Source organism: Callorhinchus milii, unplaced genomic scaffold, assembly GCF_018977255.1.
Source record: "Callorhinchus milii isolate IMCB2004 unplaced genomic scaffold, IMCB_Cmil_1.0 Scaffold8, whole genome shotgun sequence".
NCBI lineage: Eukaryota > Metazoa > Chordata > Chondrichthyes > Chimaeriformes > Callorhinchidae > Callorhinchus > Callorhinchus milii.
Window position 1 is genome coordinate 18,255,878 of NW_024704749.1, and position 27,051 is coordinate 18,282,928.

General features: G+C 48.7%; 2 protein-coding genes across 2 annotated transcripts in view; one reads left to right on the forward strand and one right to left on the reverse strand.

Annotated features, from left to right (window-relative positions):
- The first annotated feature begins 36 nt into the window (after positions 1-36).
- On the forward strand, positions 37-24,656 carry LOC103183006 (TNF receptor-associated factor 2). Its single transcript, XM_042337618.1, has 11 exons — positions 37-131; positions 2,859-3,105; positions 6,158-6,236; positions 8,252-8,350; positions 12,252-12,413; positions 13,380-13,454; positions 14,607-14,681; positions 17,553-18,005; positions 19,214-19,391; positions 20,639-20,787; positions 21,435-24,656. Exons 2-11 carry the CDS (start codon positions 2,903-2,905, stop codon positions 21,651-21,653), a joined length of 1,692 nt encoding a protein of 563 aa, XP_042193552.1. The 5' UTR covers positions 37-131; positions 2,859-2,902; the 3' UTR covers positions 21,654-24,656.
- c8g (complement component 8, gamma polypeptide) overlaps positions 11,827-27,051 on the reverse strand; it is a gene marked incomplete at its 3' end in the record, with an annotated part of 30,882 nt that continues 15,657 nt past the window's right edge. Inside the window, 3 exon segments of the mRNA NM_001292661.1 lie at positions 11,827-11,867; positions 24,699-24,719; positions 26,091-26,108. Coding sequence (NP_001279590.1) covers positions 24,717-24,719; positions 26,091-26,108 — 21 coding nt within the window.

Here is a 27,051-nt window from a genome sequence, read left to right on the forward strand (position 1 = left end):
GGGGAGGGGGGGGTCAGTGAAACAAACAGCGATTGCTTTAGTTTCCGGGTTGGGGCGGCGACATATCACCCACTTCTGTTTAAGTTGCAAACACAGATCTCGGGGAAGAGAGAGATTGTGGTGGGGAGTGGGTAAGTGTGTGTGTAACATACACATATATATATATATGGTGTATTATCTGGGGCTGAGATCCCTGGTGGGGGGGGGTAGAGGATTGGGGGGGAGAGGATGGGGTGGGGGGGTAGAGGATAGGGTGGGGGGGGTGTAGGGGTGGGGGGTAGAGGATGGGGTGGGGGGTAGAGGATGGGGGTGTAGAGGATGGGGTGGGGGGTGTAGGGGTGGGGGGTAGAGGATGGGATGGGGGGGTTGTAGGGGGTGGGGGGGGTGTAGGGGGTAGGGGTAGAGGATGGGGGTGGGGGGGGTGTAGGGGGTGGGGGGGGTGTAGGGGGTAGGGGTAGAGGATGGGGGTGGGGGAGGTGTAGGGGGTGGGGGGGTGTAGGGGGTGGGGGGGGTGGGGGAGGTGTAGGGGGTGGGGGGGTGTAGGGGGTGGGGGGGGTGTAGGGCGCAATGGCTACAGTAGGTTCCAGTCCCCGCAACAATGTGGCCAATCGTTCGGTTACAATGTATCCTCCACTTCCCATCGGAGCACTCAATTACATTGTATCCCCTCTTCCCCCCCACCCCTACCCCTACATCACCCCCCCACCCTCACCCCCCCACCCTCACCCCCCAACCCCTACCCCTACATCACCCCCCCACCCTCACCCCCCCACCCTCACCCCCCAACCCCTACCCCGCCGCCTGGCGCCCACCTCTCCCCCCACCCCGCCCGGGCCGGAGCAACAGCGAGGCCAACACAACAGAGAGAGAGAGAGACAGACACACACACACACAGACACAGACAGAGAGACACAGACACAGACACACACAGAGACACAGACACATACACACACACACAGACAGAGAGACACAGACACATACACACACACACACACACACACACACACACATACACACACACACAGAGACACACACACACACACAGAGACACACACACAGACAGAGAGACACAGACACATACACACACACACACACATACACACACACACATACACACACACACAGAGACACACACACACACACAGAGACACACACACAGACAGAGAGACACAGAGACACACACACAGACAGAGAGACACAGAGGCACAGACAGAGAGAGATACAGAGGCGGATCGACGTGTTTACTGAGCACAGTATTTAAGGTATGAGCAGCAAATGAAGCCACAACGATAAAATGGTCTCGACAACAGACAAACAGACTGGGACCCCCCCACAAGGGGTGGGATTATCACCAGAGAAATCGCCTTGCTTACAAAGGGATTCCCTAGTACAGGCCTGGAATCCCCCCCCCCCCCCCTCCCCCCCCCCCCCACACCCCCACACCCACACCCCCCACAGCCTGAACCTGGAACACTATCTTTGTCTTAATATTTAAGATTTGTGCAGAATTGTGGAAAATGCTTCATTGTGTGAGTCTTAATTTGCAAGTCCGAGCTTTCTTTTTCTCTTTTTTTATATAAAAAAAACTTGTGGCAAACCTGACCTGACAAATTCCAACTCCCACAACTCTGGCTGGGGGTCAGCCCCTTTTCCCCGCCCCCCACCCGCCAGCCACCCCGATAAAACTGGACGGTGCCTGCGGGTCATTGTTCTGAGCAAATTGTTCCCCAACGAAATCGCAGTCACAGATCCTCGTTAACTGGTTGTCGATTGGCGGATCGCTTTTCCGGGGCTAATAATCCCTCCGAAAAAAAATAATAATTTGGTCACTCAAGACCACGACTGTTCGGGAGACGCTGCTGTGTGCAATTGGCTGCCGCGTTTCGCCCACAAAATACACAATCGATCCACTTTACAGTATATTTGGTGAAGTGCTTTGCGACGTCTCAATGAGGTGACAAAGTGCTACACCAAATGCAAGGATTATTATTATTAGTTTTGACTCCTTTGAGCGCTTTGATGTATTTTGATGATGCGATAATGTGCTTTATCAAATTGCAAGGATTGTTCTTAATATTACTTCTGCACAATTTTAAATCGTGAAATAAAATGGTCTCAACGGCCCAAGAGTAGGGGACGTTTCGGGCTTCCAAGGACTAGGACTTCAGGGATAGGAATAGACCTGGACTGAGGCACCTGCAACCATTGCCCTGCTTCTCGCCCGAAACTGAGCATTGTGCAATTGACATTATAACCCAGGGCATTTAGAAATTTGGACACAGGCACGTACGCACAGTCATATGAAGGGCTGGGCGTCCAGAGTTAATTTTCTGTCCCACTGGGTTGGACTATCAGCTCGCTCAAAGTTTAATTTTCTTTTGGAAATGTTTGGAGAAGGAAAAATTTGCAAGGCAACGGGGAAAGAGCGGGGGAGTGGGACTAATTGGATCGCTCTTTCAAAGAGCTGCTCCAGGCACGATGGGCCGAATGGCCTACTTTTGTGCTGGAAGATTCTATGATTCAGTTTGTAAAATGTTTGCATGACATCTTTGTGCGCAAATTGCCTGCCGTGTTTGGCTACGAAACACACGGCACCGCCTTGACAGTAAATCCTGCGCCACGTTTTGAGACGTTCCTCCCCCCCGACGAGAAATGATGTGAAATGCGAGGATTATTTATGATTTTTAAAGTACCGATGACGGAGGAGAGAGGGGGGAACTTGAACACACAAACCCCTGACTCAGAGATGCACGTGTTATAGACTGAGCCAAAACATCAGCTGTTTAGGGGAATCTGAGATCCAGCCATGAAATCAGCCGGGTTGCCGTTTGCTGAAAAAAAACTTATTTTTTCCTTAGCGGTTTGTTCAGAGAAGCTGGAAGGAGTGACGTGCCGAGGACACATGGCGGCGAGGAGTGAGAGAAGTCCACCCAGTTCCTTAGAGTCCCAGGCAGCCGGCAATCAGCGCGGTTTCCCGAAGGAAATCCTGACGGCAAAAGTCGAAGACAAGTACCTGTGCGTCGAGTGTCACGGAATCCTCCGGAAACCCTTCCAGGTTCAATGCGGTCACCGGTTCTGCGCCTCCTGTTTAAAGTGGATCGTTAGGTAAGAGAACAGGCTCGGACAATAATAATACAGTAAGAATAATCTCCTCCCCAATCCCCAATCCCTTTGCCTTGCTTTAGATCCTTTAGATCATGACTGAAGACCTTCCTCTTCGACAGTGCTTACGGTTACCTCCTCCCTCCCCCCAGCTCAGCTTCAGGCTCCGCCACTGTTAAGCACTCCGAAACACTGCCCCGTGTGAATGGCGCTATATAAATGCAAGTTGTTGTTGCCTCCCACACTGTGAATGCACTGCCTGGTAAATGCACAGCGTATGATCTGTATAATGTGATCAGCCAGCCATATGCCGAGGCTGATCTGTGGGACTCTGTTAAAAAGTAAGGCAGATCAGAAATGTGAGCTGATCTCAGCCTGGGTCTAACCTCCTCCTATAATAATAATAATCCTTGCATTTGATATAGCACTTTTCACGTCGGGAGGACTTCCCAAAGCGCTTCACAGAACACACTGTAAAGTGAATTGACTGTATATTTATGGGCGAACGCGACAGCCAATTGCGCACAGCAATGTCCCACAAACAGTCGTAGATTGAAAATGACCAATTTATTATTGTTTTTTTTTGGAGGGATTATTATTAGGCTCTGTGTGGAGTAAGGAAACTTGCCCAAGGTTTCGCCCCCTGCCTGGAATTGAACTCAGGTCTCTCACTTGCAAAGCGAGTACTCTAACCTACGCACATACACTTCCTGTAGACAGTCCACAAGGGCTCCATCTAGGTTTAGGAATATTTGTCAGGTGTCAGCCTGTCTCAGTGGGTTGCACTCGCTCGCCTCTGAGTCAGAAGGTTGTGGGTTCAAGCCATACCAGGTTGGGAACATTTACCTCGCAGTCCAGGCTGACTCTCCATTCCAATGTGGGGGTGCCCTGCATTGCCAGAGGAGTCATCCTTCGGATGAGATGTTCAACCGAGGTTATGTTTGCTTATTCAGATACCTATGCCGGTCTTTCTCTCTCGTTCTTGTTCATTTGCTTTCACTAAAGACTATTGGTGCTTTGGAATTCCTATTATTTAGGGACCCGGTGCAGTGGGAGTGCAGATAAGTGATATAATAATAATAATCCTTGCCTTTGATGTAGCGCCTTTCACATCAGGTCTCAAATCTCTTCAAGTCTAGACAATCGGGGCAGATTGAGTCAGTTGAAATGGAATGTATGGGTTTCTGTGGTGGTGATTAGAAAGGAAACCATTCCTGGGATAACTCACACTCAACACTGAGGACACTATATTAGGTGTCATTTTGGCTCAGTTGTTAGCATTCTCGTCTCTGCGTCAGAAACTTGAAACCCAAAATCCAGCCTTTGAGCTCACTGTCTAGGCATCTCCAGAGCAGTTGTGCTGTGTGGTCAGAGTTGCCATCCTTCAGATGAGATGTTAAACCAAGGTCCCGTCTGCCTGTCCAGATGGGAGTTAAAGATCCCATGGCGTTATTTGGGGGAAAAAAAGAGGGGAATTTCTCCCGGTATCGTGGCCAACGTGTCTCCAGTTAAAATTGGTTGTTCACTTCATGGCTGTTTGAGTACAAACACACAGTCACTACACTTCACGATAAAATCCTGTGACGTGTTTTGAGACAACTTGAACAAATTATATATCATATGCAAGGATGATTATTCTTACTTCTTATTCTAATTATATTTATTATAATTATTATCTCTACTGTTCTCTTGTCAGTGATTTCTTCATGGGATTTCTTAATAAGGAAATACGAGTCACATTAATAGGGGGAAGAGGGAGGGAGGAGTGCCTGATAACCAAACCTGCAGGCATTCAAAACCAACTAAGTCTGGATCCCATTCCCCCCCACCCCACCCCCAGTTGGCAGGAATTAAGGAATTGTAATGGGGTATCTCATTAAAGAATAGCGAAAATTAATTTGTCCCTACGCTCGCTCTATCGTGTCTTTTTGCTTATCGCATCAGCGCAGTAAAGCTATCCCTTCCTGGGGAAAAACTCCCCTTACCCATTTGCATATTCTGGTTAGTTGTGCAATTTTAATCTGATGCAAATAAGTGGGATTGTGCCCTTGTCGGGATTAAGTGCTGTTTAGTCTCGTTCCCCTCCTCGTGGTAATATTTGCTTTGCTGTGTTGCAGCGTCCGCTAACGTTTGAATCATCTGCTTTGCCTCTGATTCCTGAAAGAGCAGGAACTGACGAGCAGACGCTAGATTTTCTGACGCCACCGACAGGGGTAGAGAGCATCCTGCTTTTCTGCTCCGACAGGGATTTGGCACAGAGCAGAGCAATTTGCCTGCATTGTCTAGTCCCGCACAGTTCAAGTACAGTCCAGCACAATTCTGTACAGACAGGGACAGTCTAGTACAGTCGAGGGTAGGGCGGGTGGGTGATACGAAATGGCAAGGCTGGTCAATGCAGGTGTGTGATGTTGGAATTTTTGATGGGCAGTGTTACAGCCAGAAGGCTGTCACACAGTGTTTGTTAACTGGGCTGTCGAGTTTTTTTTTGTGGTGTCATATGATTGTGGATTTCCTCTTGACATTAGGTCATCCGATGAAGTGACTTGGCATTTGTGTCATCCAGCTCTGAGACAGTGTTTTATTTCACTGCCTGAAAAGTACACCGGATAGAACAGGCCAAGGGCAAAGAGTCAAAGAGTCACCCGTTTGCTATTGCATGCCAGTGCAGTGCCCGGGTGGGGGTGTTGCTCTGTCAAAGATGTTGTCCTTCAGATGACGTCCTGAGGTCCCGTCTGCCTGTTCAGGGGACGTTAAAAGATCCCGTGTCGCTATTCAAAAACAGAAGGGAGTTTATTTCTCCCGGTGTCCTGGCCAACAATCCCCCAGATAAATCAGTCATACATTTCGCAGCTGTTTGCGGGACGCCTGCTGTGCACAAATGAACTGCCCCTTTCACCTACAAAATACACAGTCACTACACGTCATAGCAATTCCCCGTAAGGCGCCTGAGAGACGTTGTGCTGCTTTTGGCGCTCATTCGAATGTGGGATTTATCATGAAGACGTTATGGCGCAAGCAATGCATTGAACCCCACGCTCTCTCTCTTTCCCCCCAGCTCGAGCCCCCAGAAATGTGCAGCGTGCATCGAAGAGGATATTTATGAAGATCCTACGTCGATCTTGAACGAAACCTCGGTAAGCAAAAGATTTTGAGTGAACGTCTTAGTGGCATGGGGAAAGAGAGCACAAGCTCATACTCGGAAACTAGGACTACACTCGGGATGTGGGTCAGGCTCCCAGGCTTTTTGTCTGCTCCTCGAGAAACCCTGCAAACTAAGGCCATCGAGAAAGATAAGAGGATTGAAGGGGCTAAAGTCGAGTTGCCCTAACCCTGGCCTTCCCATTTGTGAGTAAGCCTTTAATGCTGCAATAGTTTCGCAAAAAAAGGTTTCACAATGATTTGCCAACAATCGCAATGAACGTGGTTTGATTCATGTACATTGTGTTCTTCTTCCCCCAGCATCCGATTCCTGACCAGACCGCCCTCTTCCACCTCCGCCACCATTGCCCGCCTCCGACCGCACCTTACTCCAAATGCAGCCGAAACCCTCGTGCAATCGTTTGTCACCTCCCTCTTGGATTACTCAAACCCTCTCCTCGCCGGTCTCCCCAGCTCCACTGTTCAAAAGATCCAGCTCATTCAGAACTCTGCTGCCCGCACACTGACCCAGACCAAACTCCGTACCCACATCTCACCAGTTCTGGTCAGGCTCCACTGGCTCCCCATCACCGAACAGATCGACTTCAAGATCCTCACACTCGTGTTCAAATCCATTCACTCCCCGGCACCTCCCCAACCTCTCCGACCTCCTCACTCCCCAGTCCACCACCCGGCGCCTCTGCTCGACTGGCACCGGCCTCCTACTCGTCCCTCGCACCCTCCGCCCCGCCATTGGAGGTCGCGCTTTCAGCCACTACGCCCCGAAACTCTGGAACTCTCTCCCTCAATCCTGACGCCTTGCCCCCTCTCTCCCCTTTTTTCAAGTCCCGTCCTTCCTCTTTGACGTTGCTTACGGCCACCATTCCCCACCATCCCCAGCTCGGAGTCGGGCTCCGCCACCGTTAACCGCTCTGAGACGCTACCCTCCTGTGTGGAGGGCGCTATATAAGTGCAAGTTGTTGTTGTCCTGTATGGAGCCCCTTAGCGTAGTGGTTAGAGAGTTCGCTTTGCAAGAGAGAGAATCTGGGTTCAATTCAATTACTGGATGGTGCCGAAAACTTTTAAGACAGGTTTCATTACTCTGTACACTTCTGTTTTCCTAGTGGTGTGTAGGAACCCGGTTATTATTCGATCGGCGGATCACTTTTGGAGATATTAATCCCCTAAAACAAAACGTGGTCGCTCAATCTACCACCGTTTGTGGGACACCGCTGCGCGCAATTGGCTGCCGTGTTTCGCCCGCAAAATACAGTCAGTCGTCTACACAATGTATTCTGTGAAGTGTTTTGAGACGTCTCAACAACATGATAAGGCGCTGTATCAAACGCAAGGATTATTATTATGTGAATACCCTTCGGAGCCGAAATCTCTCGACAGTGTCGAGCCCTGGTCAGAGTGGGTGAACTTGTCCCTCCACAAACGTGGCTCGGCCTGGCACAGAGCGCGTGAGAGCAAAGTGTGCGTCGCTTTACACCTCCGTCCAGTTGACTGTTGGTGTCAACAAACTGTCTGAAATTCCATGCGAGGACATACTTTGTGGCTTACAATTTAAGGTGGAGATAGAGGTGAAGCAAGCGCTTAAATACAGCCGTCATTCAAAGCCGGATTTTCCCTTTCTTAAAGTGAAACCAGCTGAAAGCTTTAGACTGGATTTATGAGCCTTGGGTTGCTTGTACCTGCCAACGTTCCCCCAGATAACATTGTTCATCGACTTCAATGACCGTTTGTGGAACTTGACATTTTGTGTGCAAATCTTGGCTGCCAGGCTTTCCTGCAAAATACTCACTCGCTGCACTGCACACTGAAATCCTGTGTGTTTTTGAGTTGGCTCAATGCCAGCGTAACTCAGGATTGTACTGGGTTAAAGGCCCGGACCCACAGGCAGAAGAGGTCCAAACTGACCCCAGGTTAACGCCCAGAGGAACTTTAAGATCAGTTCCTGCTCTTGTTCTTCTACTATATATTGTATTCTGTTCCCTTTTCTCTGTAGGCCTTTCCCGACAATGCGGCTCGTCGGGAGGTGGAGAGCATGTTGGCCGTTTGTATTAACCAGGGCTGCTCGTGGAAGGGCACAGTCAGGCAATATGAGGTAAGGACGGACGGGGCGAAACCTTAGGCAAGTTTCCTGATTCCACCCTCCTCTGTTTACTCAGCAACAAGTAGGAACCTGGTTGTTAGTCAATTGGCTGATCGCTTTCCGGTGGTTATAATCCCTTCCCCCAAAAATTAATAATTTGCTCACTCAGTGCATGACTGTTTGTGGGTCACAATTGGCTGCCACATTTCGCCCACAAAATATACAGTCAATCCACTTTACAGTACATTCTAACTTAATTAATCTAATTTCGTAAAGATTGGGTAGTCTAACATTGTCCAGAAATGGAATAAACCTTTCAGCATTACTTCACATGTACAGACTTATACATTCACCTACAGTCCTGTAGCTCTGTGGTTAGAGCACTCGCCTCACAAGCGAGAGACCTGGGTTCGATTCCCGGCAGGGCGAAACCTTGGCGAGTTTCCTTATTCCACAAGCCTGATAATAATCCCTCCAAAAAAAAGAACAATGATAAAATTGGTCACTTCAATCCACGACTGTTTGTGGGACGCTGCTGTGCGCAATTGGCTGCCGCATTTCCCCCACAAATATACGGTCAATTCACTTTACAGTCTATTCCGTGAAGCGCTTTGAGACGTCGAGAAGACGTGAGAAAGCGCTGTGTCAAATGCAAGGATTATTATTGTATTATATTCTATGAAGCTCTCTGAGACGTCTCAAAGAGGTAACAAGGTGCTGTATCAAATGCAAGGATTATTATTATCATCCATTTGATGGGCAGCGAGGCTGTTAAGTCCCTGGATCTAACGAATGGGAAATTCATGGGGAACTTTTGTTTAGGTCCCACGCCCTTCCTCTTAGGTCATGTCTGAGTCAGTGGGAGCGTTGATGCGAGGGAGGGGCTCTTCCCATGATCTGTCCTAGGAGTGACAGGGTGAGGAGGTGTCCTGGAATGAGGGGGGGAACTTTTCGAGGGAGTGATGTTGTGGGGGTGGGGGATCGGAGGGCGTGATGTGGTGTCCTTGGTGAGTGCGAGAGAGCGAGAACTGAAATTCATGTGTGTTGCTGAACGATAAGCATTCACACTGGCCATCGTCAGCGCAAAACCCATCTCGTTGCTGATCTGAGGCAAAAAGAAAAAAAACCCTGATTGTGTGCATCACTGAATCCATCTCACACGCTCTTTGTGTCCTGACCTTTTCAAAAATGCACTCCTCCTGTGCCTGTTTTGCTCATGTCTGTGTGAAAGGCGTCCCAACAATAAACAGCGACCAAGGGAACTCTTCACACTGCTGAGCTCCATTGGTTGCTGTGACAATTGGCTGTGATTCAAAAGCTATTTATGCTGCGCTGAACAGTTCTCTTGACTGTGGGACGGGCTGGCCACAGAACACAGAGGCCTGGTACACTCGGTCCTTGGTCGGTGAATCTACCCCCCCCAGGACGATCTGAATGTTCAGGCTGAGAAACAGCCACTGTTCTGTCCGGCGATGGCTTAGTAATGAGCGAGGGAGCTTTCAGCTGCTCACCCCATCCCTCTCTCCACCTTCACATCCCATCCTGGGATCCATCTCTTCAACTGGGTATTTAGTCACTTTTCCCCTCCGCTTCTCAGCTCTCTCTCCCCCCAACACACACACACACACAGTTGAGTCTGCCAGTTAGCTTGTGAAGTGCTCTGAGATGTCCTCTCGGTGTGGCGTGAAAGGCACAATATAACAACAACAGCAACTTGCACTCATATAGCGCCCCTCACGCAGGGTTGCATTCCCGAGCGATATAAATGCTCTCTTCCTTCGATTGCTCCACGCACAGCGTTGAACTAATCTGTTTGAGGGAAAGCTAGATGTGTACCCGAGAGAGAGAGAGAGAGAGAAGGGAACATAGGAGAGGGGGATTAGGAGGGTGATTGAGTTGGGGGACGGTGGAAGTCACATGGAGTACAAACCCCGACACAGATGAGTTGGACCTATATACTAGTGGGGCCTGTATGACTATGCAATACTACGATACCCTTCAATTGAATTTAAAGTTACCTGCCCTCCCCCCTAAAATTGATTTCAGCAAATATAGTGTCTCGCGCCTCTGACTCATTTCCAGTGGACAGCAAATGGTTGAAAATGGTTAAAAAGGCCTGAACTCTGGCTGTGATCTGATTAGACTCTGTGTGGAAAGTCCCTGAGATTCCATGAGTACTTTTGATGTATTTAATTAAACCACTGAGGCCGCAATGGAAAGTCCCTGACTTTTGGGTGTATAAATAGGATAACAGCCCTGTCACACGACCGCCTGCAGTGACTTGTCTTTATAACTCATGTAAATAGGTTTTGAATCCTGTATTTGAGTGCTGCGTCTGATGTTTAAATAGAAAATCCATTCCTTCGAGTTTAGTTTACCTTCCGGGAGGTGAACGCCAATGTTTTAGCTGCAGGTTTTCCTTTTGAAGTGCTCAAGCCTGAAGCATGTGAGTGCTGAGGGTTGGCTGTTGGCTGCTTGCCGTTGATAAGCCACTGTCGTTGATAAGCAGCCACGTAAACCAGCCAGACACAGGCTAAATCTCTCCGCTCCACCCTGCTTCTGCAAACTTGGAAAACTTCACCAACCTGTCTGCTCCCTCCGCTCTGCAGGCTCTGGCTTGTCCCACGTCCCCCGCCCTGCCTGCTCCACTATCGGCTGTCGTGCCTTCACCCTTTCTGCCCCCACCCTCTGGAACTCCATCCCGGAGCCCCTCTGCTCGTCCACTCCCTTACTTCCTTCAAAGCCCGTCTCAAGACCCCAGCCCCCTTGCTATCCACCCCTCCCTGATCCCAACCTGCAGCTGAGGTGCAAACCCTTCTTTGTCCAACGCCTTGGGACGTCCTCCCAGTGTGAAAGGCGCTGTATAAATGCAGTGTGTTGTTGAACTCTGTCCGACAGTGTATTTTATCCCCAAACTAAATGGACCACTCACCAGAGGGAATATTCTGTTCTTGTTCCTTACCAAAGTTGCACAGCAACTGTTGCACACGGATCTCTCGATGGGATGGATTTCAGCCTGACGGCTGGCTCTCCCGGAGATGCTGGCTTGTCCGGTGAGCTGCGGGGACCGGCTAGTTATGGTCACCCTGATAAATAATTGTGTGGTTGCTGTCAGTGGTTGCCAGATGTTCCGTTGTTTGTCTGCTGTGAATGATTGCTTTTCATCCTCACGCATCACTGCAAACAGCTTCTATTTCTGGGCATTCTTCCATCTGTGGTTTTGATCCTTCATACTTCCTCCCTCCCTCCCACACCGCTCCACCTCACCTCTTTCCTGGTAAAATAGACGCTCTCACCTCTGCCTTTACATTGTCCTTTCACTTCAAGTGGATCATCTTCCTTTCAAGCTAAAGTTGCCAAGGCTTTTGTACCAGCGAGTGATTGGGTTTCATCTGCATCTTCACCTCTGTTGTTCGGTCGTAGCATTTTCTGAATGGCCGACATTGTAGCCAGTGACGACCAAATGGGGTCAAGTGCTCCGAGACGCTGCCCCGCGTGAAGGGCGCTAAATAAATGCAAGTTGTTGTTGTCATTCGCATCATGGCTGCTTGCTGAATTTTGCCGTGTGCAATTGGCTGCCACGTTTCGCCCGCAAAACAATACGGTCAGTTCACTTCACAATATATCCCGTGAAGCGCTTTGAGACGTCTCAAAGACGCGATAAGGCGCCGTATCAAATGCAAGGATTATTATTTATCATTTAGAATATAAACTCCTGATCGTGACTTGGGTAGATATACGACTTAGTCAATTATACGATTTATAAGCACAGACTTAGGAGAGGTTTACTGTATTATTCCTCCGGTGGTGTGGTGTTGTGTGTCAATTCTGAGCTAGGCAGAGAGACAGACAGACGCACACACAGCCTGCTGGAGGGACGACCCTTCATTTGGAATTTCTCCTCTCATTTCAGACCACTCACGAGGGAAGGTGTGAGTTTATGCAGGTGCACTGTGAAGCCTGCAGGAGCCTGGTGAGGCAGGTGGATCTGGCCCGGCACTTGGAGCGAGAGTGCTTAGAACGCAGCCTGAACTGCAAGTTCTGCAAATCCTCTTTCCATTACAAAGAGATCAAGGTGAGCGGTGCAGGCTTTGAACCCGTTTACTTTCCGAGGGGAATGCCAGCCTGGCTCGGTGGGTTAGCACTCTCGCCTCCGAGTCAGAAGGTTGTGGGTTCGCACTTCAGGACTTTGAACGTGTATTGATCTTAAAGTCTCCAAAGGAATGTCACCTCTGACAATGCAATGCTGTGCTGGGGGTGGGGAGGGGGGGGTGTGGGGGGGAAAGCGATCCATTGTCGGAGGTGCCGTTCCTTTGGATGAATCTCCCAAAACCAGGTCCCGACTGTGCCTGTTCAGGTGGATGTCTAAGATCCCGGGGCACTGTTTGAAAGGAGAAGGGAATTTCTCTCTCCCGGTCGCTCACTCCGTGGCTGTTTGTGAGATGTTACTGTGACCACATTGGCTGCTGCGTTTGCCTACAAAATACACAGTCATTACCCCTTACAGTATAAACCCTGTGAAGCGCTTTGAAACGAGTTGGCAACATAAGGACTGATTTCAAATATAAGAATGATGATGGTGATGATAATGACGAGTATTATTAAAGGCTTTAAAGATGCTGAATTGCTTTTACTTCACAGGCAAGCTGAAGCTTAACTTAAAGCTCCCAAGCTTCACTTAAAGCTGAAGCTTAACTTAAAGATGCAACCTAAGCACCCTCCCCTCTCGCCCACATCCGCAAACTCCCTGCTCCTTTTCCATTAGTGTCATCGGATCTTTAACGTCCGCCTGAACAGGAAGGCGGGACCTTGGCTTTAATGGCCCATCTGAAGGACGGCACCTCTTGAAGTACAATACAATGACATTTGTAGAGCGCCTTTCACGTCCCGAAGAGCTGGGATGTCTTGGGATTCAGACGGAATTCGCCCCTAACCCTAACCGCCACCTGTGGCTGTGGCAGTAATCGTTTCACTTACCGTTAACAAACACGCAGGCAGGATGCAGAATGAAACCTCCTGATTTCTCCTTGTGTTTACACAGGCTCACGACGAAATCTGCCCTAAATTCCCGATAACCTGCGAATGGTGCGGCAAGAGGAAAATTCCACGTGAAAAGGTAAGGGCGTGAAGGGCGCTACCTAGATGCAAGTTGTTGTTGTCGTAAGGCCTGGTCTGGTCTCGTTTGCCCATAGGATCACATCATTCCATCTCGACCAAAGCCCCTACAGGTGCCCTTTGCTCACTGCGGCCACACTGCTGAAACCCTGACCACAACCTGAGTCACCTGTAAGAATGATTAACTACTAGCTCCCTCCCTCCCTCCCCACCCCCATGTCTGTGATCTTGGGCTACTCTGAGCCAGACACAGCCTTTGCCACCAAACAAAACCCAGACCCGCCAATCCCACCGTCACGCTTACTGCACTAAATCATTATGCCAGGAGTGAGGGTAAGGGAGGGGAGTTAGCACTGTGGTGAGAAGTTCCTGCTTACCTGTACCCCCTCACACCACCCCCCGTTTTTGGGCAGGTCATTGCCCCCGCCTGGCCTCTTCTCATAGCCCCATAACCCATCATTCAGTGCCTTTGGTTGTGCTCCTGACTTGAAAGGCAACTTGTTGGTGTTCCACTGGCCTTCTGGGGTCAACTGCTCACCTGGCTCCAATTGAGGAAAACTAACTTTAGCCTTGGATGGCAGGGTGCGGGGGTTGGGGGCGGGCGAAGAGGGGGGGATGGTCGGGGGTGGGGGAGAGTGATGGGGGATGGGAGATGATGGAGGAGAGGGAGGGGTGATTCCCTTTGAAAGACCTAAGCCACACGTAGAGAAAACCCGGTAACTCGCTAATTGCCAGCGTGATTTGATTGCTGTTGATCAAGCTCCCGGCAATTTGCAAGACGGAGACGATGAGAGGAACTTTCCAGGGTCAGGAAGCTGGGTTTGTGTTTTGTCTGCGCATGCCGTGTGGACATGAGGCAGTTTTGCCAGGGATTTTTTGTACCCTGAAACCCTGCGTCATCTGTCTGCACCTGAACACAAAAACCGGGGGTTTGTGATCGCAGAACAATGGAGATCACAGCCTGGATCCAGCCGTGTCTGCTCTACTTCCCTCTGTTTGGTTTCGCCGGCAGTGAAAGTCCGGAGTGAAAGAGTAACGCAGCTGGAGTCAGGAAGTGGGTTTTGCGTATGACTGAACGGCTTCCATTCAGAGTTTTAAAGGGGGAAATTCCAAGCTCTCCAAACTTTCCAACTGACTTTCCTTCCCTCCACAGTATACAGATCATCTCCGGGGGTGCGGGAAAGTGAAGCTGCCATGTCGATTCTGCGCAATTGGCTGTGATGCTACAGTAAGTGCTACAGGAGTTGTAATAAAAATAAGAATCCTTGCCGTTCATATGGTGTGTGTTATCACGTTGTCGAGACGACTCAAAACACGTCACGGAATATATTGTGAAGTGAATTGACTGCGGACTTTATGCGTGAGACGCGGCAACCGATTGCACACAGCAGTGTCCCACAAACAGTCGTGGATTGAGTGACCAATTTTTTTTTTGAAGGTTTATTGCCCCCCATAAAGCAATCCGTCAATCGGCTAACAACCGGGGTACCTACTTTATTGCTAGGTAAACAGAGGCGTGTGGTGTAATGAAAACTGCCTAAGGTTTCACCCCGCCCGGGAATTGAACCCGGGTCCTCTCGCTTGCAAGGGGAGCACGCTAACCATTACACTACGGGACTCCACAGTGAAATGGTACACTACGAGGCAAGAGTTGAGCACAGTGTGAACCGCACACTTCACGACCTTGTCGACCCTGGAGAGGTGACCAATATCCACACTGCAACGTTCTAACATATGTTGCACCACTTCCAGTCTTGTGTTCTGTCAGTTTGACTATTAAGCCATCGGCAAGTGTTATGCGTGCGTGTGTGTGGGGGGGGGGGAAGGGGATAGTCGTGCATTGGAACTGAGATAAAGATCTGCTTCAAGCTGCTGGGAGGAAGAGAATTGTAGCAGGCTGCTCTCACAATCCTGGAGGGAATCTGCTGTGAATAGGATTGCTTAAGTAATCCCGTTTACGAACCCTGTGGGAATTCAACTCCGGAAGCAGATCCAGGATAGAGCGGGTTTCCTGGATCAGTGTGAATCCGATTCCTTAGGTTAAGAAATACAATACAGTTTCCATTTATATTGCACCTTTCATATCCGAAGGACGTCACCTTTGCACGGCTGGTTTAGCACCTGAGCCGGGGGTGGGGGGTGTGGGTGGGGAGAGGAGTCGGTTCCTACTTGCGACTGGGTAAACAGAGGCATGTGGAGTTAGGAAACATGGCTAATGTTTTGCCCCCGCCTGATAATCAGGCAGCTGGTAACTTCCCCATGGTTTCCAAGAATCTGTATCGAGAAGCACCCAGGTCCACTAGCCTTAGCCTGTCAGGTCTCGCAAATTTAAGGTGGCACTGAACTGCAGGAAATTTTATCAAAAGGTCCGTGACGATGTATTACGTAGGCGAACGCAGTGTCCCATGAACAGCCATGGGGTGAGCGACCAATTTTATCCAGGGAGGTGTCGGCCAGGACACCGAGAGAGAGAAACTTCCTTCTCTTTTCGAATAGTGCCACTAACATTAAAAAATAAAGGAAATTCCAAATGCTTCTCAGTCATAAAGGGAATTCCTCTGCTGCACTCAGAAGCACCAGGTAATCTTTTGAGATTGGGGGGGCAGGGGGGGGCGTCCCTGGTGTTTTCCTGGGTGATTTACTCTGTACTATTCCCGGGGGTGGTGATGGAGGGGGTGGGGGGGAGGGGAGAAGGGGCATTCGGGAGATTTTCAGATATAAGGGGTTGTGAGTGAGTGCTCAACCAGTTTGGCGGTGCAGTTGTTCTCTGTTCTTGGTGTTAATGAACTGGAGGAAGCTTTTTCACCCAGACCTGGTCAGTCTCGATTCTCTCTGCCGTGTGATGACGATGGTGGGAAGTTATTTCAGAATCCATTAGCGTGCGCAGGTGAATCCTCCCCCTCCCTGGGAAAACAGCCGCTAACCTTGTCTTCATTTCTAATCGCAAAGCTGCAATAATTTAGCTGAGTTGTAGTTTCAGCTATGCAGTAATTAGGTGAACAGTGCGAGTGGAGGGAAGCCTGGAGCTGATGGGCTGAAGACTGGATGTAAGTTTCTTGAAACTAGTGATTCTCAGCATCGTGCATGGGGGTGGGGGTGGTTGACTGGCCTGACCCGAGAGGAGTTGGGGGTGGGCGGGTGGGGTGTGTTGGGGAATTGGATGGGTTTGAGGCCCGGAGGTTTAATCTTAAACATGGAATTCTAGATTTGCTGCTTTTGTTGTCGTTTCCGTTTTCCCAAATGTCGGATTGACTTGGTTAGTTGGTGAGATTCCCAAAGCGTCGAATCGGGAATCGTGGAAGCTGGAAAACAAATCCAGCTCTTAAAGGAAACCGTTGCTGTTATAACGGAGGAAGTACGGATGAGAGCATCGTGTGTGATCAAGCATTCCGGAGCGCTATGTAGATGCAAGTTGGTGTTGCTGTCGTTGATCTTCTGGGTTTGAGGAACGAGGAAAGGCTAGGTCAGAGGCGGTTGCGGTGGCGAGCTTACAGAGATGCTTGAGATTCTGATTTCGGATTGAGAAAGTAAAGCCTGATGATAACTTTCGTTTTCTGAGATTTCTTCTGACATCTGTCAGACCTGAAGCTTAACCTACAGGTGTCAGCCTCACTTAGTTGCTAGCACTCGCTTGCCTCTGAGTCAGAAGATTGTGGGTTCGAGCCCTACGTCAGGGATTTCAGCTCACAGTCTCGGCTGACACTCCAGTGCAGGACTGGGGGAGTGTTGCGTTGTTGGAGGTGCCGTCCTCCGGATGAGACGTTAAACTGAGGTACCACCTGCCCCTTCAGGACGTTACGATCCCGTGGCAGGATTTGAAAAGAGAATGGAGTTTCTCCTGGTGTCCTGGCTAATAATCCTCCAGGTAACATTGGCCATTCACTTCATGGCTGTTTGTGGGACACCACAATACAAAAAATTGGTTCCCGCTGTTGCATGTATTCCGAACACTTTACAGCAAATGCTGCGAAGTCTGGAGACTCTTAAGCATGGTAATGGGATCTTGGCGTGTGGCAGACCCTCGGCTGCTGAGTGCTTTAGCCTGTTTCTTCCAAGCTGTAACATTGCAGATCTTAAGTATCTCGGTTGATTTCCTCAGGCTGAAAAGGAGAGTCTGATGGAGCACGAGAGTCAGTGCATACTGGAGCACTTGCAGTTGATGCTACAGAGTGTCTTGGATACAAAGCAGGAAGTGCGGAGCTTGGAGCCCGAGAGCGTGAAGGAGGCTGGAGACAAAGTGAGCCGGATGCTGAGCTCCGTGCGAGAATTAGAGGAAATCCTGGGTCCCTTTCAGTCCCTCTCACTGGGGCAGCGAGCCAGGGACTTGCCTGGGGCCCTCCCCGTCACGGAGCTGGAGAAGCAGTTTGTCACTGGACGACAGAAGGTGGAGGAGATACTGAGGCGGTGCGGAACCGTCGAGCTGAAGATCGGAACCTTTGAAAACATCGTCTGTGTCCTGAACCGCGAGGTGGAGAGGGCGTCCGTGACCATGACCGCTTATGATCAGCAGCACAAGCTGGACACAGAGAAGATCGAGGCTCTACAGGCCAAGGTATGTAGGGGAAACGGTAGCCAGAATAACAGTCACTTCACTTCACAGCAATTCTCCGCCGAGCACTTTAACGAGATGTCTAGGGGCTCTTTTCAAACGCAAGGATAATTATTGAGAAAAGTAATTATGAATTATATCATTGTTAGTAATACTATTAAGAAAACTTTGCAGCGAGAATTATTATTAAGAGTAATAATTGTTATTAATTAATTACTGTATATAATTATTAATGATAATAATAATAATACTGGCATCTGGATCCTGCTGATGACAACACAGCCCAGCCTGGCTCCTCGGCAGGAAGAGCAGACCAGTTGATGGGGACAGGAAGTCATCCCCCTTAGCTCCTGCTAACCCTGCAAGCCCAAACCCTAATGGGTAGGGTGGTCCGAGCTGGACAACCAGCGGGAAAGCTTGCCGGACAGTGATATCAATGGCAAGATATGCGGCTTTAGCTGGTCAGACTCCAGCAGTTTTTGGAGCTCACAGTCGAGGCCAACTTGCACCTAATACTTTCCCAAATTAGTCAGCAGGATGGGTCTCTCCAGGTAGAGAGTGCGCATTCCCCCAAAAATCTCTGGAATATCCGTGCTTGGGTGGGTTGCATGGATTTTTCAGTTTGGCTTGAAACAATATCCCCTAAGTGAGTCTAGCAGATTTGAAGCGTGATGCTCAGGCTCATCTGCTCCCTCTCAGCCAGTGGAGTCCTGTAGCTCAGTGGTTAGATCTCCATCGGAAGAGAATGTGAAGGAAGCAGGTAACATTTTGCCGAGGCAAAATAGGTATTTGTTAGATAGTTGCTTAACTATCGAACGCAAGAGGACCTGGGTTCGATTCCCCGGCAGGGTGAAACGTTAGGCAGGTTTCCTTATTCCACCCGCTTCTGTTTACCTTGCAATAAGAATGAACCTGGTCTTTAGTCGATTGGCAGATCGTTTTTCCGGGGTTAGTAATCCCTTCAAAATAAATAAATAATTTGGTCACTGAATCCAGGACGGTTTGTGGGACACTGCTGTGCGCGATTGGCTGCCGCGTTTCGCCCACAAAGTACTCAGTCAATCTACTTTACAGTATATCCTGTGAAGCGCTTTGAGACATCTCAACGACGTGATAAGGCGCCGTATCAAATGCAAGGATTATTATTATCCGCTCCTTCTCAGCCCATGATCAAGCACTCACTCTCTCTCACTCTCTCTCTCTCCTCTCAGGTCCGGCAGCTGGAGCGAGCGGCAGCTCTGAAGGACCTGGCCATCGCTGAGCTGGAGCTGCAGGTCCAGGTGTTCGAGTACATCACCTATGATGGGGTGTTCATTTGGAAGATCTCGGATTTCAACCGGAGGCGGCAGGAGGCCATGTCGGGCCGGGCAGCAGCCATATTCTCCCCAGGTTATTAACAGCAGCTTCTCAAAGCCATTTGGGGGACCGCCCCGGGAACACTGCCTCATATAAACACAGAAACAGGAGGAGGCTATTCAGCCCCTCGGGCGTGTTCCACCATTCTATAAGTCATGGCTAATCTGTACCTCAAGTCCAATTACTCGCCCCCTTGCCCCGTATCCCTTAATTCCCTGACCTAACAAATACCTATTTCGCTTTGGCAAAATGTTACCCGCTTCCTTCGTGTTCTCTTCCGATGGAGATCTGTGTTAATTGGCATTGCCTGCCGCCCGGGTCAACTTGTTTGAAATTCAGAATCTACGGGTTATCCACAAAGTCCTCTTACCCACACCCCTCCTATTGCGGTCACTGCTTTAACCAGAGTTTTTGATAGTTTGTTCCACGTCCTTATACGCCTCTGTAAAAAAAAAACAAAGACGAATCCTTTGTTATTTTGATAATGATCTTAAACGTATTTCTCCTTACTCACTCGTCAACCCGTGGATAAAGTTTTTCTCTGAAGTCTTTTGGTCAGCCGGGTGTCTGACACATGTGAAAACCTATCACTGCGGTTAAAACTATTCAGACAAGAGTTCCACATGTGTGTGCCACCTGCACATGGAATTTTGTCTGAGTCTGGAATGGAATGTGCGCTCTCTTCCTCCCTGGAATGGAATGTGCACGACACCCCCTCCCGCCCCCGCGCGCCGCCCCCCACCCCCCCACAACCTAATTCCGCAGAGTATCAGTTACAGGTTGGCGAGAGCCAAGCCTTGGGGACCCCAGAGTGTGTGTTTGGGAGTCCTGTTGGAGTTTAACTGGCTAAAACTACATAGACTGACATTGTCTGACGAGCTTTCCGATGCTTGTTCAGTGAGGACCACCCAACCTGTTAGGGCTTCGGTTTGCAAGGTCAGCTCGAGCTGAGTGGGAAGAATGCCTGGTTCCAGCGAGAGTCATGGCTGTTTCCAACCCGTAACTGATCCAGGGAACGACAGCTATCGTAATCTCGCGAAAAACTAAACGAAAAGGCAGAGGCTGTAACAGAGTCGATGGTTGGCGGACAACGTTCAGAGCTGGAGATGAAAGGGTTACTGATCAGCTAGGCAAGGCCCGACTAGGGCTGTGAGAGGGGATTCCAGTTATAATTCTGTCTGAATGGTGAAGTGCAACTTTTCCTTACTGAATGATTAACAGTGCCTACAATATGACTGTAGTTCCACTATGACCCTAAGACTCTGCCAATTCTACCACAGCTTTCTACACGAGCAAGTACGGCTACAAGATGTGTCTCCGCATTTACCTGAATGGCGATGGCGTGGGCCGGGGATCTCATGTGTCCCTGTTTTTCGTGGTTATGAGGGGGAACTACGATGCCTTGTTGAGGTGGCCCTTTAAACAGAAGGTGAGTTTTCTTTAGAGATCTTTCTTTCCAAGTGTGGTCCAACATTAAAATCTCGCTCCAATCGCCTCGACCCGCGCTCTCCACAGCCTGGAAATCACTGGGTGGCAGAGCTGTAGACTCCTCTATGTCCCAAAACACCTTCATCCTGGGACCTGTGCCTTTAAGCCCGTTCCAGCCGTTCCTCTACCCACCAGGTTCACTGTCCTACATCTGCACCTCTGGCTCTTCATCCCAGCCCCAACACTGTCCTCAGGCCGTTGATCTCTGTCCAGTGGGGCTTTGATTAACGCCCAGCTATCTGTGGAGTTCTGTAGCGTAGTGGTTAGCACGCTCGCCTCACAAGCAAAAGGATCTGTTGTATAAGAGTATTTGACTGTCCGTGGACACCTCTGTGTGCAATTAGCTGTCACATTTTGCCCACAATGATATATACAGTCAGTTCACTTTAAAAGCGCTGCAAAACCCCGCCCGGTGTGAAGGGTGCTACATCAATGCAAGTTGTTGTTGTTTGAGCAGACCTGAGCTATATTTTTGTGGCGTCCGAGTTAACAACAACAACAAGGTTCCATTTATAAAGCGCCTTTCACGTCAGGAGGACGTCCCAAGGCGCTTAACTATGGCTTTTCTTCTCCCCGCCCGCCACCCAGGTGACTTTGATGTTGATGGACCAGAACAACCGTGAGCACGTGATCGATGCCTTCAGACCGGATGTCTCCTCGTCCTCGTTCCAGAGACCCGTGGGTGACATGAACATCGCCAGCGGGTGTCCGCTCTTCTGCCCTCTCACCAAGCTGGAGAGCAAGAACAGCTACACAAGGGACGACACCATCTTCATTAAAGCTATTGTGGATTTAACGGACCTGTGATCCCGCCATCAGTGAGCTATGGTCTGTCAGCTGTGATCTCACAGCCAGTGATGTGTGTTCTCGCTGTAGGTGACCCGTGTTCCCACTGTCAGCGACCTGGGAATCCCACCAACAGTGGGAGTGAGTAGCAATGCAATCGAGAGGAACATTTGTGAGTTTCCGAGCTTTTGAGAGCCTGCTAGCTTGCCTGCCAGTGAAATCCAGCCGCTGGTTAGATTAATAACATATGGGGTGTGCAGAATGCACGAGTGCGTGTGAGGGAGTGCGTGCTGAATACAGATGTGGTGTGCAGAGTGCGAGGATGCATGTGAGGCAGTGCGTGCTGAATACAGATGTGGTTCCAGATAACATTGTGTCGTGCGCTTAGTTCGTGAGGCCGGTTGTTATGAATTGCGACATTGAGTGATTTTACTTTCCTTCTGAAGAGTGCTCCTCATAGCAGTCTCTCTTCCCCTGATGTTTGAGAGGTGCCTCTTCTCTGGACAGGACTTTTGGTTGCAAGCACAGCCAGCGGTTGAAGTGGCCGCTTCTCTCGGTGACCGAAGGTTAGGAAAAGTCCTTGCTGAGCACGGAAGGTGCTTCATCTGCAGGAGTGGCCCGTCAACCACGGGAAGTGCTTATAACAGAAAGTTCTGGACACTGCAGAACCATCAGCTTAAAATCAGGAAGCACAGTGGATGTGCCTCAAACTTGTGGGTGTGTGTGTTGGTGTGGGTGTGTGTCTGTGTGTGTGTGTGAGAGAGAGAGATGTCTCCCATCTCCATTTCCCCAGAGATGTTGCTGACGATGCCAACAGCTCACGGCTCCCCTCCAGCGTAGGGAATCTCATTGGAAGCTCGGGGCCGCCTGGCACTTAGCTTGGGGTTTGGTCAGGTCTCCGCTCGCTCACTAGATGGAGAGTGGCGTGCACGCAAGACAGTGCTCGGGGGAGAAGAGAGGAACGACTGAGGGTGGGAGTCTATTTGTCCGCCAATCGGTAGAACTAGCAAATGTTTCGCTGCAATGTGGAATCCAAAGGGAATGGAAAAAGTTGCCAGTTTTGCTGATTGGTGCACGAGTGACTTCTGCTTCCCCCATTGCACTCCCAGCCTGGCTCGAAGTAACATGAATAAATTTCTGCAGGACACTGTGGACCATATTATATCTGGATCAAAGAGACATCAAAAGTCTGGGCAGAAAATAATGCTTAACCCAGCCACTAACAAGCAGCAAGGCCCCCTCCCCCACTCGCCCGCTTCCCACCCCCACTGATGGATTCCGAGAGTAAAACCAAAGTTGCTCGTCCCCCACCATATACGTGGACTGCAAATCTCCTCAGCCTTGGTCGTAGTGAGTTCCGTGGAGGTGACTGACTTTAAAAGGAGTGTGTGTGGTGGTGGGAAGGAGGGGGAGGAAAGATGATTTGAAAGCATTAATTGAATACTGCGATACCTCCACGTCTCAGAAAATCATCATGAGTTTGGGAACTTAGAATCTGAAGCCTGAAATTCCACTTTGCCTTAACCTTTAAGATGGCGGTCTTAGCATTTCAGATTGTGCAGAATTTGGAGAAAAATGTGAAAAGAGGTCCGCATTCGGAAGCCGGTTCTGAAGGACTACAGAAAAGTGGCTTCCGAAGTGATACTGAATTTAATTCCGCATGATCCGGAATTTGAAGGCTGTGGTCTTAACGCCAGTGGAATTTCAGGCCCTAGTTAGTTAGACTGTCACCAGCCGTAAATGGCTGATTGACACTGGGAAAGGTTATAGTACGGCATGGGCAGTTATATGAATCAATTTGCCCCTTGATTCTTTTATCCATATAATCCATATTCTGTTATTATTAATAATATATATTTTTAAAAACACACAGTAAAACAAGTGCCGAGTGTGTGCAGGGTTGGGCTGAGCGCTCAGGGATGCTACATGAATACAAGTTGTTGTTGTATGGTTAGGTGGGGAGGGCAGGTGGGTCACGAGTTGAAGGTGGGTGTGGTTGGAGGGGCTAAGGGTGGGACCAGGCTAGAGATATTGATGGGCCAGCAGCTGAGACTGGGTCAAAGATTCATACAATACTATTGACCATAGGGACGTTCCAGCTAAGTCCAGGGGGAGCAGTGAGGCAGGGGAGGAGACTTGATCATAAGACAGAAGCACATGCAGCCTGAGGCTGCTTAATGGTTGCTGGCCTGAATGAGGGTTATTCTTCTGATCCACTGCTAGCCCTAAATAAGTTTGTTGGGTTTTATTTTCGTATGGTTAAGAAACTGAAAAGTTGTGGAGCTCTGGCGAGTAGCAGTGAGAGCTTGTGGAGGGGAGAGGCACTGGGCACCACTACACCAAACTATATCTTCAGCAGAATGGCTTCTGCACCAACACTCAGTGTTGCATTGAAGTAGAGATGAAGGCACCAGGAAAACTCTTGCAGAGGAATACTGTAGGACAGAGTACTCTTTTCAGATTGTTTAATAAAAAACAACTCCTTTACTTGCAAATGACCTCTCAGTCTTTGTAGGTTGACACCGAGAGTGACGTTCACTCTGACAATTGTCACCATCATTTCTTGGGCTGGGATGGACTTTGCCCAACAAACCGTCAAGTGAGACAAAACGCTGGGAGTTGGATGAATTTTAAAAGCTTTGGGCTGTTAGGAATTTGTGGCTTGCAGGTTGCAGGGCAGGAGGGAGGGGGAGAAGAGGAGGTAAACTGAATCTGCTGCTGTTGTCTTAGCTTGAATAGCCCAGGTGCACTGGGCAGTGACCATAGTATCCGTGTAAGCACAGTGAGAGAATGCTGGTTAAATTACTTAAACCTTGTTCTCCTAGAGTTAATAGTACGGAGTAAACTGATAACTCTACCCTGGCTTTACTCGTCACTAGCAGTTAAGTCCTCATGCCTCAATATCCTGGCCGCATTTATTTATATATTTATACATATGCCTTACTCGTCACTTCTAGTAACTAGTCACTGAACCCTTTCCCTTTGATGAGTTATCAGGGGTTTCCTGTGTTTCAGATGGCAGATCCTGGTTTAACAATTGTTCTTCACCTTGTGTGATTTCCCTCTTTCCCTCTTTTCTCCCTTTCCACCTCCCCCCCCCCCCCCCCCAACTACACCACCCACTCCACCATCATAATAGACCATGGCTGTTCACTCTGGCTCACCCATAAATGCTGCAATGAAGGGCTGTTGGGTTGTTGATTCCTCAATGTTATTTCCTGGGAGTTGGAAGGAACGAGAGCTATAGAAATTTGCTGGTAGGTCTGGCAGTTTTGTGTGGAGCAGATTGCTGGAAAATGATGTTTGGCTTGTGCAATTCTGATGGTATTTGGTCTGCGTAGATCCAGCGGTATTCGCTCAATCTCTGTGGTGGCTAGCCTCCATGGTCCGTTGACAAAATAAATGGTCTTTATGGCATAAATCAAGAAATTTTCGATCAAGAAAAATGGGAAACAGGCTCCCTATCAAACACAACTTGCCTAGACTGGTGTGAGTGCTCAGTGGGGGGGATGAGCCACTTCCGGCCAATGGCCAACAGGTTGGCCAGAACTCCTCTAGTGTTGAGTTCAGGGAGGGAGGAAAGGAAGGAATAAGGGTCTGGAAAGAGAGTGGATGAGGTAGTGCGGTCTATTTGGTTCCTAGGTACAAGGCCTGAGACATGCACTGACTGGGTCAACTCTGGTGTGAATCAATACTGAACCATGCATCCAGAGCAGTTAATAATAGACTAGCCTGCCTAGCTCATCAACAGGACTTGAGGACAGTGGGGACAGGATGCTTTCCACTGTCATCCTGATAACCTAATTGGTGTTGGACATTCTTCTGCTCTCAGCAGTTGAGTCTGAAGAACATGTATCAGACTATCTCACGATTAATAATCTCACGTGCAGTGGGGATTAATACATTTGTGGTAGAATTTATTTTGGTGGTGGTGTGGGTGGGGGGATAGAAGGGGGGGGCGGGAACAAAATAGTTTTCTTTACATTTGTTGTGGAATAGAAAATGACTGGATCAGAATGTGTCTGAAGGAGATGCTCACTGGGACAGTAATCCCTCCACCTCCTCGCATACAATGAGCTGCATTTTGCCTCATGTCAAATATGGTAAAAGAGATAGAATTACCAAAGTTGAATTGAAAAAAATTTCGGACAGTGAAGAGAATGATTTGCTTGCCATGTAGTGTTCCTATGCGTTGATTGGATTCTCACTTACCTTGTTTAGCTAAAGATGTTAACGTTGCACAGATAGCTGACAATATACAGAACAGTGCGGGAATCTGTGAGAAGCATTCTGTTCACACTGGTTGTTTTGATGAATCTGCCTAGAAATCCAGAGCAAAGCGCAGTGCACATCCTTCTTACCAGTAATGGACTAGCTCAAGTCTGCATGATTCAGTCCAGAGCTGTGAGCAGCATAAAATTATGGAATCTGTTGTTTGGTATGTTGAGGTGTAGTGACCGCCAATGAATGGCAATGAATTGCACTGGAGGAATGTCACTACAGCTGGTTAGAATCACTGTGGGAAGTAAGAGTAGGCGATTAATACTCTCAAGTCCACCCAGCGGGTGGTGACATGGAATATCTTTGTATAAGTGCGAAAATATGACTTTTGCTTTTAGTCAAAAACTACGAAACAACTTACAGACCTGATTCTACACTTGACTTTCCTGGTCTGAAATATGGCAATTTATGTCAATTTTTGCTTTTTAGCAAAAAATAACGCTTCATAAAGACACAAAAAACTATACTGTATTATAATCTGAACATTTACATAGTTCACACAAACAGATTAATTTGAGAATAAAATGCTTTCTATTACTTGTGTATGATACCAATATTGCCTAAACATCATCTCTCCTTAGAAATAATAGCAATAAGAGAGTGAATACAAGCTTAGCATTCTGAGTTTTATGTTAAAGTATTCAGTCTATGCTTAAATTTTTGGCCTTAAAGAATTAAAGTAGGATGACAATGATTAAAGAAGGATTGACAGAAGGGTAGAAAATGCTATTTTGTATTTCTCCCGTCAGTGTGAAGTAAACGGCTCACAGTTGTATTGTTAGTTGTGAGGTTCAGGGATTTCGTTATTTTATGTTACTGCTTTACTCATTTGCAGCGCTGTTATTCCTTTATCAAAAAGGTTTAAATACTATGTAATCAAGGTGGAAATTCACTCTTGTTTATCTAAGCTAGCTTTAACTGTGCTCAGTGTGAGGAGGTGAGTGTGTTATTGACTTTCGGAATAGTTATGGTTTGAGAATGCTGCATATAGTTTGCAGAAACACTGTACAACTCTACAAAAGTTGGAAAGGTCAGAGTGATTTAATTGCTAATTATCAGCAGCGCAAGACGTAAACCAGGAAAATACCTTTAGCATTGCATTCTTTTTACCAAAATGATTTGAAACCAACAGTGAACT

Bases quoted from the DNA above. Each gene is read 5' to 3' on its own strand.
- LOC103183006 (XM_042337618.1), top strand. From the start codon at position 2,903: ATGGCGGCGAGGAGTGAGAGAAGTCCACCCAGTTCCTTAGAGTCCCAG. The intron at 3,106-6,157 runs GTAAGAGAACAG...CTTTCCCCCCAG, and splicing joins TGTTTAAAGTGGATCGTTAG to CTCGAGCCCCCAGAAATGTG. The intron at 6,237-8,251 runs GTAAGCAAAAGA...TTTTCTCTGTAG, and splicing joins CGATCTTGAACGAAACCTCG to GCCTTTCCCGACAATGCGGC.